This window comes from Delphinapterus leucas, chromosome 17 (assembly GCF_059928025.1).
Source record: "Delphinapterus leucas isolate spDelLeu-1000000601 "Yukka" chromosome 17, BTC_Dleu_Yukka2, whole genome shotgun sequence".
In the NCBI taxonomy this organism is placed as follows: Eukaryota; Metazoa; Chordata; class Mammalia; order Artiodactyla; family Monodontidae; genus Delphinapterus; species Delphinapterus leucas.
The window spans coordinates 80155441-80169492 of NC_143145.1; the positions used below are offsets into that span (position 1 = coordinate 80155441).

The window sequence follows — 14052 nt, forward strand, 5'->3', positions numbered from 1 at the left end:
CTATCACTGATAAAATGGGGGGGGAATAATAACATGTCGTGTAGGTCTGTTATAGTAAGTCCTTCATATAGTGCTTGGAAGTGTTTCAAGAGGTATCAGCTATATTTGTACGTATCATCAGCACTAAGCTATCAACTTAAACGTAGTCGATATTACTTTAAAAATCTGCTTTAAGTAGTTACTGCTTTACAAGACAGTAGTTCCTAAGTGTGAGTGAGAAATGAAATTTAATATATGGTGATGAATTTATAATGAACCTTGTGTGATACAATCTCTTACCACTGGACCTTGGTTACTAGTGACCACAGTGCCTTCTAACGCTAGCAGGATGGCCCATCATTGTAAGCCGAAAGCGAATCTCAAAAATAGAGTGCTCTTTTGATTAAGCAATTAAAACAAATTAAAAGAAATTTAGAAATTCTTCATAGACATCAAATCTTAATCCTCTTTCAGTCATCCTGTGGGATTCTCTGATAGCCTTGATGTTGATTCTCTCAAATACTGGGACTTTGATGGCTCCCTATAAATGACTGTCTTTTGAAAAAAATAAAATAAATATATATTTATCAGTATAAAAGTCCTATGAGCATCTGTGCTTTAGTCTAGTGTAAACCTAGCTCATCATGACTCCAACTCCCACCCAAAAACTTTCTCAGCATATCTGGCAAAGTGGTAAAATTAACTGGTACTTACTGCTAACATTTCGCCTTTCCTTAGCTACTTCCTGACACATATTTTAGAACTAATTTCAGAATGTATATGATAAAGAAATGGAAGAGGAGAAAATGATGATCTGCAGTCACTGTTCAGGTAGTATTAAGGAATTTTCTTTCAAGTTTGGAATTGAGGACTGAAACAGCTGCACCGCCAAGGTGGGTTACTGCAACAGTCCAGTGTCCCTTACACAGGGAGGGGGGACGAAACCCAAAGAGGGGACGGGAGTCAGTGAGCATAAAGGGCCTCTTCCCTCTCCTTTTGCATCCTTATAACCAGGTCTACACACTGTCATCACCACCACCAGCACAGCCTCTGCAGTATTTGCTATTTCATTTAGATCCTGGAGTGAGGGAGGCACTGTTGCTTAGTGGGCAACAGCATGGATGCAGGGGCCCGACTCTGGGACTGACTCTGCCACTTATTAGACGTGTGACTCTGGGCAAGTCACTTAACCTCTTTGTGCTCAAGGGCTGGAATGGCCTTTCGAGATAATTAAGGCCAACCACATCATTTTATAGGAAAGGAAAACTGAGTCACAGAGATTGAAAGATACCCTCAGAGTCAGAGAGACAGGCAGTGAACAAGCTGGTTAGTGTGTTGACAAAAGCTAGGAAGGAAGAAAGACCATTCTATAGCTGTTAGATCTGCCTCTCAGGAAAAAGTACTCAACCTGTTCTTTTTGTCCCCGGCTCTCCTCAGTTTGTGAGATCACTCCATTTTTTAAAATATAATTTTATTTCTTTCAATGAATTTGAAATAAAAAAAATTTGGAATAATGAAAACAAGAAGTCATATGAACTTTAACATTTAGCTCTCAAAGTCACGGCTGCGTGTTATTTCAAACTTTCTCCTCATCATTCAATTTATCAAGCCACAGTGACATTTTTAATATACTGTATGTATGTTTCAAGAATTAACATTAAAAAGAAAAATTTTTTAAAAAGGAAAAGAAGAAAGTTAATTGATAAAACGAGCTTTCTAGGCAAACTGGAGGAAAGGATGTAGCTTGTAAGGGGAGTGATTCCCTCAGACCCATCTTCTTCAGACTTAAAAGAGGGTGGTGGGGATGGATGTAATAAACTCAGAGGCTAAGAGGAATGTATTAAGAAAGCTAATTCTTGTCAGGCTGTTTTGCCAGCAGAGCTGCTGCGAGTGAAGGGCAGGGGTAGAACGGGAGCTGTGGGAAAGCCGGGCACGTCCGTGCTCAGCCGTCCGGGGGCAGGAGAGGGGCAGCCCGCCTGCCCAGCATGGGCACGCGGGCGTCCCCAGAAGCACCGACTGCACAGGGCAGACAGATCCAGTGGCTGTGCAGTCAGGCAAGGGGCTGCAGAACCGCTGGTCAGAGAATGAAGCAGAGGCAGGAAGGAAGGGGCTGTGAGACGTTAGAGAAGAGGGCCCTCCAGGGCCCAGGGACCAAGGCGCAGGCACACCTCAGGCGTAGTGGCCGGACTCGGGGCAAACGGCAAACGGCAGCTTGTGGACGCACAGTGTACCAGACAGGCAGTGACTGTGCTGAAGCAGAGAGAGATTTACTTCATTTCATGATCCGTATCATCACACACGCCAGCTCAAAAGCCTACCGTGAACATCTGTCAGAAGTGCCAGCCCTGCCCGTCAGAAATGCTGCTGAGGTTTTCTAGCTCTACCTGGCTCACCAAGCTCATTTTTAGTAAATAACTGTATTGCTCTACTATCAAAAATTTGTAGTTTTACACCTACCGTTTGCTTGCTCCTATAATATTACATGAAGGTACTGGGTAATATTTCTATAGCATTTAGGTTTACCCCATTTTATTATGGTCTACAAATAAGTCAATTTCCACCTATGTAAAGTTCTGTTTGCAATTAGACTGCCAACTATGGAAGACAATGGAATCATTTCTCATTCTGTTTTGTTTGCTTCTTTTTAATTACTTCTCTGTTCAGTAAATAGTTGTCTGGAACTCTTGGGAAATAAGCCATTTTAGAAAGTTACTTTCTGAATAGAAGAAGGCTGACTGTTAGAACTTTTATGTTTTAATATGTTTCTTAACGTGAAGCCCTCTAAAATGCTCTATGCAATCCTTCACCTTCTTAGAATATACATAGCCAGCTATTCCGAATCTGGACCCATGTACATCACACAGGCTCACACCACCACGCTCATCTCCTGTGTAAATATTCCGTGCATCAGAAGCTGGAAATTCTAAAGACTACATTTCTCAGACTCCCTTGCAGCTAGGATTTTGTAGGATTCCACCCTTCCATCAAGCAAATAAATACATACTTGTACGGTGAAAGTTAAGACCGTGGCGTGGAGATGATGCAGCTCTTCTGGTCCCCAAGGTCCTGGAGGCATCTGACTCTCCCAGTGCAGTCATGATGGGGTGTTCTAGCTCTGGGCCCCAGCTCCACAGGCTCTGAGCAACTGATGGGGCACAGGAGGTGTTTTCTCTAGAAAGTTCTGTTTGCTTCTCCTGTCTAAGGAAAGCTTGGTTTGCTATCTCTTCCAGAGATTCTATAAATTATTCAAGGCTCTGTAAGAAAACCCTTACTATTTAATCTAGCAAATGGATTCTGTTTTCCATAATCAAAAACCCTGACCAGTATGGCTAATGATTAACACAGCATTATCACCACTTATCTTTGCCATTCTTCCTTCATCATTTTCTCCTTTTTTTATTGTCATTTTCTCTAGTTATTTCCCTTATAAGTAAAAAGGCTGGCCTTTGTAAGATACTATAATCAATCAGATAATAAATCATTATTTTCATGAGTTCAAACTGCCAATTATAATCACTGGGTCTTCTTAGCTGTCTTCCCTTTAGGCAACCTTCTTCAATTTCAGTTCTAGGTTTACTATACAACTGACCCTTGAAAAACACGGGTTTGAACTGGGCAGGTCCACTTACGCATGGATTTTCAACAGCAAACGCTATTACAGGATCTATAATATAGAGTACTACACGATCTGAGGATGGGGAGTCGTGGATACAGAGAGCCAATTATAAGAGGAGTTTCGACCACTTGGAGGGTCGGCACCCCAAACCCCCGTGTTGTTCAAGGGTCAACTGTACTTCTACTAACAAAGATATGCATTCTAACTTTAATTCTTGGTCATACACTTAAATAATAGAAAAAGAAAGCATATGAAACAAAGAGATGACTGGGCATTTAACCTGTGTTTTAATTAAAAATCATAATCTCAATAAATATTAAGTAAAAAATGAGAAGTGCTAGAAAATATTAAAAAACTATCTGGGGGTTGTAGTTATAAAAAAAAAGGCAGGAAGAAATAGGACAATTCAGAAGAAGCCTGACTGTGTTGAAAGTAAAGAGAGATGAGGGAGAATTTCCAAGTAGACCTGTCCTTAAAAAAGCAAGGTCAACACATGTTCCTGTATTCTCTACATGTCTCAGAAATAAGCCTCTAATGGGAGAAAAGGATGCAGAAAGGGAGACTTGAGAAATGAAAGACAGGTGCAGAGAGCTGATACTGAATTCTTTCCTATGTTGAGAAATGAGAGGGGAAGAGAACTGGTGTGCACAAGGCAACTGAAAAGAACTCGGAAGGGAAGGAATCACATGAAAAGGAACAAAGGGTGCACAAAAGGGTATGTTGGAAACATGGCCAAGGCTGCAATTCAGCATGCCATCTGCAGTAACCTGTGGACAAATGGAGGGTCATGTTTACCAGCACATGTAACAAGCTTTATGAAGAGGCAAGCCGTGGCTATTATAAAGGTGTCCACTCGTACATTACACCACGCACACTGGTTTCTAAGTTGTGCTCGGCAAAGTCCTAGGGTTCTTTGGAAATGTCTGAGGCAATTCCCTCTTCCTGCAATAAGAGGAGTTCTCTATGTGTTCCCATAACTTGAAGAAAGAGTTTGGCTCCTTAAGATATATCGAAAATAACCAACTTAAGCCCACTGCTTTGGCTTCAAGAGCTTAACAATTACCTACGGCAGACAGGGATGCTTACAGCTGTGATCTAAGATACCTACTGTTTTATCTAATCAACAATTCCCCCGGTGAACCCACGTAATCGTAATCAGAAAGAAGCAGGATGGCACAGTGGTAAAAAGCACAGACTTGGGGGGCCAGAGTGCCCAGTTTGAAGCTCACACACTAACCGCTTCCTCGCTCAGTCACCCTAGGCAAACTGCTGCATCTGCAAATGGAGTGATAACAGGATCTACGCCAAGGAGCTGTTGTAAAGATGAAATGAGGTAATGACTGTAAAAGTGCTCTGAGGGGGGCTTTCCTGGTGGCGCAATGGTTGAGAGTCCGCCTGCCGATGCAGGGGACACGGGTTCGTGCCCCGGTCCGGGAAGATCCCACGTGCCGCGGTGCGGCAGGGCCCGTGAGCCATGGCCGCTGAGCCTGCGCGTCTGGAGCCAGTGCTCCGCAACGGGAGAGGCCGCAACGGTGAGAGGCCCGCGTACCGCAAAAACAAAAAAAAAAAAAGGGGGAAACACGTGCTCTGAGGGCCAGGAATGTGGTAACTGCTATCTAAGTATCACCTATTAATATTATCACCAGATTGGCACATCTAATTCCATCAGCAAGGTCTTCACGGTTTATATTTTAGTTTTTACTTCCCAGGTTACTGTGCTTTTCTTGATCTCAAAGCAAATTCATGTTGAACAAAGACAAGCATTTTCCTCATTTTAGGGCTTTACCTCCCAAGTTTTTGTCCTTCTCCACTGAAAGCCTTGAACCTCAGTCTAGGTTTTATGTATTCTTCATCGTGATGATCCTCCATATCCAGATTCACGTGGCCTCTGTGAACCAGCCGCTGAAGCTCCAGGGGAATCTCTCTTAAAAAAAGAAAAACCACAGTGAGATACCACCTCACACCTGTCAGAATGGCATTAATCAAAAAGAACACAAATTAACCAATGTTGGCGAGGATGTGAAGAAGAGAACCCTTGTGCACTGTTGGTGGGAATGTAAATTGGTGCTGCCACTGCGGAAAACAGTATGGAGGTTTCTCAAAAAACTAAAAATAGAACTACCAAATGACCCAGCAATTCCGCTCTTGAGTATATATCCAAAAAAACACAAAAGCACTAATTCCAAAAGATGCATCCACCCCAAGGTTCATAGCAGCATTATTTACAATTGCCAAGATATGGAAGCAACCTAAGTGTCCATCAACAGATGAATGAATAAAGAAGATGTGGTACATACATACAATGGAATACTACTCAGCCATAAAAAAGAATAAAATTTTGCCATTTGCAGCAATACGCATGGACTTAGAGGGCATTGTGCTAAATCAAATAAGTCAGAGAAAGACAAATACTGTATGATGTCACTTTCATGTGTAATCTAAAAAAATACAACAATCTAGTGAATATAACAACAAAAAAAGAAGCAGACTCACAGATAAAGAGAACAAACTAGTAGTTACCAGTGGGGTTGGGGGGAATATTGAGCTAGGGGAGTGGGAGGTACAAACTATTAGATGTAAGACAGGCTACAGGGATGTATTGTACAACCCAGGGAATATAGCCAATATTTTGGAGTAACTGTGAATGGAAGGTAACCTCTAAAAATTGTATAAAAATAAAATAAAAATTTAAAAAAAGGAAAAAGGTTTTAGTAAACTTTTTGAAAAATGAGTCTACACTGTTGAGATTGTGATAGTTAAGCTGTGAACTTGAAAACAGCAATTTTTGCTTAATTTATAATTTAAAAATTTCCGTGATGATTGACTACTTCTCGTAGATCTTTCTTCCTTAAAGGTACATCATATTATTCCTTAGTGATTCTCAACATAGGGATTTTGTCGTCACAGGGAGGCTGGAGTGCTTCTGACAGAAGGCCAAACTGTAGGGAAGCCATTTATACCTAAGTCGGCATTAGAAAATCCCGGACATAACAGTTAATGTGAATATTTATCTCTAAACACCCTGGAGGAAGTTTGGAAATTTGACAGGGGTGATTTTGATTGTCATGTGATTCATGCATGCTGCCCTCCCTTAGGGTCAGGATCAGGGCAGGAGATGCTCTGTCTCGGGGGTCTCAACTTACACAATGAAGACTTGTTGGGGGTTCCACAGAACCACTGAGGGTCCCACCAGGGGGTCACATGGATGACAAGGCTGTTTATAATGCCTGAGCCTAAAACCTAAGGCTTAGGCTCTATCTTACATATAAGCAAAAAAAAAAAAATTTTTTTTTTTTTTGGTATTGTATAAATATGCTTTGAACTTTTCAGGAACTCATCTGCCATATAAACAGAAGGAACATTGCACTTATAGTAATTAAGTTGCCAAAGTCACACACCTCATTATTCTGTTTTTTGCGTGTCGCATCTACATGAAAAGTGCTAGACTGCACACAGGTGCAGTCTAGGTCAGTCTATCCGTCTACTTTGTTATGTCTTCTGGTGTAATCATACCTAGGCATTAGACGTTGAAATATGTTTAGTTTTACGATAAATTACCTTCCTTTACTTCTTCACCATATTTAAGGTAAGTTATATGAATGGTTTTAGAAATAATATGCACAGATTGATTATGTTATCTATAAATTCTTCTCTGAGGATAGTGAAGATAGTGTTACAAAATATTTGTTATAAAAAAGGAACAATGATTATACAGCTGACAACCACTATCTGACGATCATTCTTTTCAAGGAGTCGTTTCTAAAATCGTTCTTGATCATAATTTGTACTTGAGCATATGGTGTAGCTCAAATGAAAAAATTCTCTTAGTATACCATGACTGACCACTAGCCTACAACGTCTGTCGAGTATTTTCATTTAATAATAAATTAGTTTTGATCTATATTATAGCACATTCATCATCATGTTCTTTTCTTCTTCCATCTGGAAGTAAGCGTCATTTCAGCAGTCATGTTGACCTTTACTCAGCAGATGAGCACTTCCCCCACCCAGTGGCTCCCAAGCTCTGCCCAGTGACTCTGCAGGTTTCCAAGTCCACAGCACTGACTTCAACTCTTACCCTTCTATTTGCCACCAGCATACACTGCTTCCCACCTTTCTCAATGACCTCCCTCCCGCTTACAGCATTTCTTGCTTTTCTTTGGTATTCTGACATTACTTTTGTAGAATTCAAATACAAAATCCATGCTAATTAGTTCTAAAATGCCTTTCCTTTCGAGTTCCTTGCCCACCTCAACTCCGATGAGTTCCCATCTCCACTCCACTTCAGCCACTCTCCCTGGACAGATTTCCTCACTTGGAAAAGCCCCACCTTCAATTCCTGGATGGAGTGTAACCTCCTGCTCCAGCCCCTTCACTGCTACTTACATCTCCCAGTTCATGGCCAGCCTGACACCTTTCTTCAGTTGTATTTCTACTTAGGGATGATCACACTGTCAGCTAGTGAAAGCACAATGCAGAAAAGCTTTTATAATCATAGCAAAATCACTTGATTCCTCGTCCTTTAGCCAGAAGGCCTGGTGAGTTATGATGTTCTTTAGATGGCTCGGAGCCCTGTAAATCTGGTTTACTTTCACAAAGTATAACTTCAAACTAACCTTTTGAAATCTTCTGCCAGCAGTAATGCCACTTTAAAAGCTTTCTAATATAAGTTGCTGAAATTCAGGCATACATGCAATGAATCACCCCTGTCAGTAGTGAGCAGGACAGTGGCTTAGTGGATGAGCAGCTACCTGCTAATCAATTCACTAATTTATTACATTACAATACCTCTGCTCAGAACTGGGACCATAGCTTCACTGGATTTTAAAAGGGACCAATGACCACTGCTCCCCCCCAGCAAGTTAAGAACCACTGACATACAGATAGCAACATGTCCTTTATATACTTAAAAATATCCTTCTCTCCAGCAACCACTTACACAATATATTCCAGTATCTCACTCTTAAAAACCAGTAGAGCACTACTGAACGGCGTTCTGTTTACAAGAAAAAGAAGTTCCACCCTCAGTAACAAATAGAACCCAAGCAACACATCTTACCCTCTCTTAACGGACTCCAGAAACTGAGCATTTGTTGGGTCACTGTAAGGTCTCAATTCTCCATCGTCTAAGCTGAAACCATTGCTCCACAGTTTAAGCAAAATCTGAACCTTTTGAGTGTAGGAAAAAAGAAATACAAGAACGCGTCTGCATTAAACAATTTTAATTTTCAAATGTGATATTTATGATTTACTTTATTTAAAATATAGAGTTATTTGTACTATTCTTTTTTTTTGCTGTACGCGGGCCTCTCACTGTTGTGGCCTCTCCCGTTGCGGAGCACAGGCTCCAGACACGCAGGCTCAGCGGCCACGGCTCACGGGCCCAGCCGCTCCGCGGCATGTGGGATCTTCCCGGACCGGGGCATGAACCCGTGTCCCCTGCATCGGCAGGCGGACTCTCAACCACTGCGCCACCAGGGAAGCCCTGTACCATTCTTTATTCAGCTGAAATAAAGGTATAAACGAAGCCACGTGTGAGATCTATATTTAGCTTAATGAACTGACAATGGCTGAAATAGCAAAGGTCCCATCGCTGGACCCTGGCCTTGAAGTACAATTATTTCCCATTCACTGAGAAGACCAAATTCCTGAGAGCATCCAGCTGCCACTCCACACCCACCCTTCTCCATCATCTCTGTCTTCTTTCTTTTTTAACGTCTTTATTGGAGTATAATTGCTTTACAATGGTGTATTAGTTTCTGCTTTGTAACAAAGTGAATCAGCTATACATATACATATGTGGCTGCTTCCCACTAGCTATCTATTTTACACTTGGTAGTGTATATATGTCCATGCCACTCTCTCACTTCGTCCCAGCTTACCCTTTCCCCTCCCCATGTCCTCAAGTCCATTTTCTACACCTGCGTCTTTATTCCTGTCCTGATGACCCTAGGTTCTTCAGAACCTTTTTTTTGGGTTTTGTTTTAGATTCCATGTATATGTGTTAGCATATGGTATTTGTTTTTCTCTTTCTGACTTACTTCACTCTGTATGACAGACTCTAGGTCCATCCACCTCACTACAAATAACTCAATTTTGTTCCTTTTTATGGCTGAGTAATATTCCATTGTATATATGTGCCACATCTTCTTTATCCATTCATCTGTCGATGGACACTTAGGTTGCTTCCATGTCCTGGCTATTGTTAATAGAGCTGCAATGAACATTGTGGTACACGACTCTTTTTGAATTATGGTTTTCTCAGGGTATATGCCCAGTAGTGGGATTGCTGGTCTACCCGTCTTCTTCTCTGCTGCAGAGCTTAACTATTTATGCCAGGGGGCCAGACAGAACATCCAGAGACCCTCCAAGGCTAAACTATACATGTTTAAAATGGAACACAACTCCGAAATTTCAAAAGGCAAAAACAAAGAATGATTTTAGGCATTTCTATGTTTATAACTCAGCTAATTCTATATCATGATGGTATGTCATTTATAATAATTATTATAACATATATGTAAGCTCATTTTGACAGTGAGTCACACATTCTTTCAACAAATAGTTATGTATCTCTGAGTGCAAGGCACAACTGAGATATAAAATACAAAATTTAAGTATGAAAACTTACACATAATTGTAAGTCCTTTTAATCCATGCTTCAAAAAATAACAGAACAAAAAGAGATTATATTATTAATTTTTAATTTTATAACAAACAGTAGTAACTAGAGGCAAAAATCTGCAATTTTTCATTTTCTTTCTATACGTACATCTTGCAACTGATTTTCTCCATAGATGTATTCAGACCGCTTACAAAAGGAATTACCCAATCTGTATCCTCCACCTGTAAAAGACTAAAACACACACATAGCAAATGAGCTAAAAATTCACTGAGGCTTATCAAGCAAAATGGTATGATAATGTGTGATAATATATTTTAAAACTATATCAATTATAATTAGCCAAACTGGTTTATACTTTGCAGGAAATTTTTATATTAAAATAAAGGTCTTATATTACAGAGAGGTATACTCTAGTAAGAAATTATGTTTCTTCCCACAAAAACAGTAATGACTCAGAAGCTGAAATAACTTAGGCCAATCTTAAACTAAGAAATGCATTTATACACTGAAATAATATTTTCAAGTAGAAACAGGCTTTAAAAACCCACCTTTAATATTTTATGACAAGTCCTATAATAATTATAATTCTTGAATCATATTTCACAAAGTAAATAAGAGTTTCATAGAGAAAGGAAGAATTTTATAAATGAGTATAAATTACCCTGAAGAAAAGCTCCATACTTATAAGCTGCTTTGATTCAACTGTAACAAATCAACTAGACTGTACTTTTTGTTTTGTTATACTAATTACAACGTCTTCTATTTTTCAGGCAATATAGCTTATGAGGTAAAACTGCTGTTTCTTTTCATCACCATTCATATCATAAATGAGCTATTAATTATCACATGCTTTCCCTTCTATAGACTAAATTATATCAATCCTATATTTTTCTTACAGAATTGGAGAACTTGCAAGAACCAAAATTACCTGAGACTTAACTGAAAGAGCATTTCAAACTGTGGGTAAAGAACGAAATGAAAACTAAAATTTAAGTTTCATTTAACAAAAGCGGTTCTGAGCAGTGGATGACCCTCACAATTACCAGACAGGCCCCCTAGGCACAGTGGACACCTACTGAGCCATAATCCCTGAGGCCACATGGTGGTTTAGAAAACCTCCCAAATGATTCTGATGAGGGAACTCAGGTTGGGAAATGATGATTATAAGAATATATGACAATTATACACAAAAAGATACTTGAAGTCTTCTTTGATATACCAGTACTCTGCCAGCTGACATAGTTATAAAAGCTGTATAAAAGTTTTATAGGAATTTAAGGCACAAAAACAACTCAATCGAGAAAGGAGAGCCTTTCAACACACAATGGTGAAGCAACTGGACCTCCATAAGGAGAATAATGAACCTCGATGTAAACCTTAAAGAAAGTTAACTCAAAATGAATCGTAAGTTTAAATGTAAAAAGAAAAACGATAAAAAATGTTCTAGATTACATGAAAGAAAATCTTCCGGACCTATAGTTAGATGAAGAGTTCTTGGACAAGATACCAAATACATAAAAGAAAAAAAAAAGGATAAACTGGACTTTATCAAATTGAAAACTTTTGCTCCGTAACAAATCCTGGTAAGAGGATGAAAAGACAAACTACAGTCCAGGAGAAACTGTCTGCAGACCATATACCTGACCAAGGACTCATACCTATTAAAATACATACAGAACTCTCAGAAGTCCACAGTAACAAAACAAACAATCCAACTAGAAAATGGGCAAAAGTCCGTTTACTGAAGAGGATAATAAAGATAATGGCAAATAAACACATGAAAAGGTGTTCAATATCCCTAGCCATTAGGAAAATGCAAATGAACATGATTAGCCATTAAGAAAATGCAAATCAAAACCACAGTGAGTTATCACTACACACCTATCAAAATGGCTAAAATTATAAACAGTGATATTACCAAATGCTGGCAAGGATGTGGAGAAACCAGATCCCTCATACACGGTGGAAAACGGTTTGGCAGTATGTATATGTATAAACATATACATACCCTTCGACCAGGCAGCTGCACTTCTAGGCATTTATCCCAAAGAAATAAAAACTAATTTACATACAAAACACGACTGCTCACAGCAGCTATATGTCTGCCTTCCTTCCTTCCTTCCTTCCTTCCTTCCTTCCTTCCTTCCTTCCTTCCTTCCTTTTCTCTCTCTCTCTCTTTCTATCCATTTCGTTAGTTAGTTGTGCTGGGTCTTAGTTATGGCAGGTGGGCTCCTTAGTTGCGGCGTGCCAGCTCCTTAGTTGAGGCATGCGATCTCTTAGTTGTGGCATGCATGTGGGATCTAGTTCCTAGCCAGGGATTGAACCTGGGCCCCTTGCATTGGGAGCACGGAGTCCTAACCAATGCGCCTCCAGGGAAGTCCCAGTAGCTATATTTCTAATGGCCAAAAACTAGAAACACCTAAAATTTCCCTCAATAAGTGAAGAGTTAACAAACGGTGGTACATCCACGCCATGAGTGCTACTCAGGAATAAGAAAGAAGGATCTACTGATACACTCAATAACTGATGGATCTCAAGGGCTTAAGCAGAGTGGAAAAAAAGCTACTCCTAAAAGGTCACATACTGTACGATTCTATTTGTATAACATTCTCGATATTACAAAATTACAGAGATGGAGAACAGATTAGTGGTGGCCGGAGGTCTATTGAGGGCGGGGTCGGTGGCAGTGACTCTAAAGGGGGCCACTAAGAGGAGACTGTCGTGATGATAGACAGCATCCAGATCGAGGAGGTCACTACACAAACCTACACCTGTGATAAAATGACACAGACCTACACACAAACCCTGCACCAAGGTTAAATTCCTACCTTTGGGACTGAACTATAATTATGTAACAACCGCTGGGGGAAACTGGGTGAAAGGTGCATAAGACCTCTCTTCATTCTTTGGCAAATTACTGTGACTCTATAATTATTTCAAGATAAAAAGGTAAACAGAGAAGTTTTATAGAAATGTTAAGAAACTGCCTCAACTTTCGACCGTTAGTAGAAAGATTATATAGACTTAGAAAAATAAAACAAATATTTGAAACAAATATACAGTTAGAAAAACAATGTTTGCAACTAATATAAAAATCTTTAGGAGATCAAATATATAAACAGCAAATTTAGTTTTTTTTTAAACTTTAATGTTATATTGCTTTTATATTTTATTTATTTATTTTATTCCTTGGCCACGCTGGGCGGCATGTGGGAACTTAGTTCCCTGACCATGCCCCCTGCAGTGGAAGCTTGGAGTCAACCACTGCACCACCAGGGAAGTCCCAATAGCATATTTAGTTTAAAAAATTCAGCCCTTACCTTAGATTTGTCATCACTCGAAGCTCTTGTGGCTTCATTCAGAGGGACAGCCCCATGTTCCCTTGCCTCTTTGAAAAGTTCATTCACAATTTTCCCAGTTGAAGGTCGAACTATATGTAATCCACTGCATTCATGTTCACTTGAATAGAACCTTTAAACATTACAGTTCATGAATAAAGACAGAATACAAACATAAACTACTTTAAGGCAAAAAGCTATACAGTCTTAGGAAATGACTTTTATTTAAAGAGAGCCATTTCTAAGGCCTTTGTGGAAATATTTAATTTTAAAAACGGGATTAAGGAATTAAGTAGTATCAACAGCTTGCAGAGATTTGGTAGCAAATTCAGCATCCCACCTGAGAACTAACTAGTTTGTTTCTTCCTCACTTACCCTCTGTAACTGCTTATCTATCACACGAATCTCTTTGACAGCTGACAACCAGAAGCTAAGCCTCTCCCCCAGAGGAATCCACATTCAGTAGGACCTGGTCAGTGAAGAGACTTCTATAT

The 14052-nt window shown here is 39.8% G+C and overlaps 1 protein-coding gene across 3 annotated transcripts in view; it reads right to left on the reverse strand.

The window, feature by feature from the left end:
• The window catches only part of UBXN2B (UBX domain protein 2B), a 40486-nt gene that overhangs the window by 15742 nt on the left and 10692 nt on the right, over positions 1–14052 (reverse strand). The window contains exons 3-7 of one of the 3 annotated variants that reach the window (XM_022556792.2): positions 13541–13691; positions 10368–10451; positions 8655–8764; positions 5382–5519; positions 2984–3177 (exon numbers count right to left, since the gene is read on the reverse strand). In XM_022556792.2, the coding sequence (XP_022412500.1) occupies positions 2984–3177; positions 5382–5519; positions 8655–8764; positions 10368–10451; positions 13541–13691 (677 nt within the window). The remainder of the gene's footprint in view (positions 1–2983; positions 3178–5381; positions 5520–8654; positions 8765–10367; positions 10452–13540; positions 13692–14052) is intronic. The other 2 variants (XM_022556793.2, XM_022556791.2) reach the window with 2 other exon arrangements.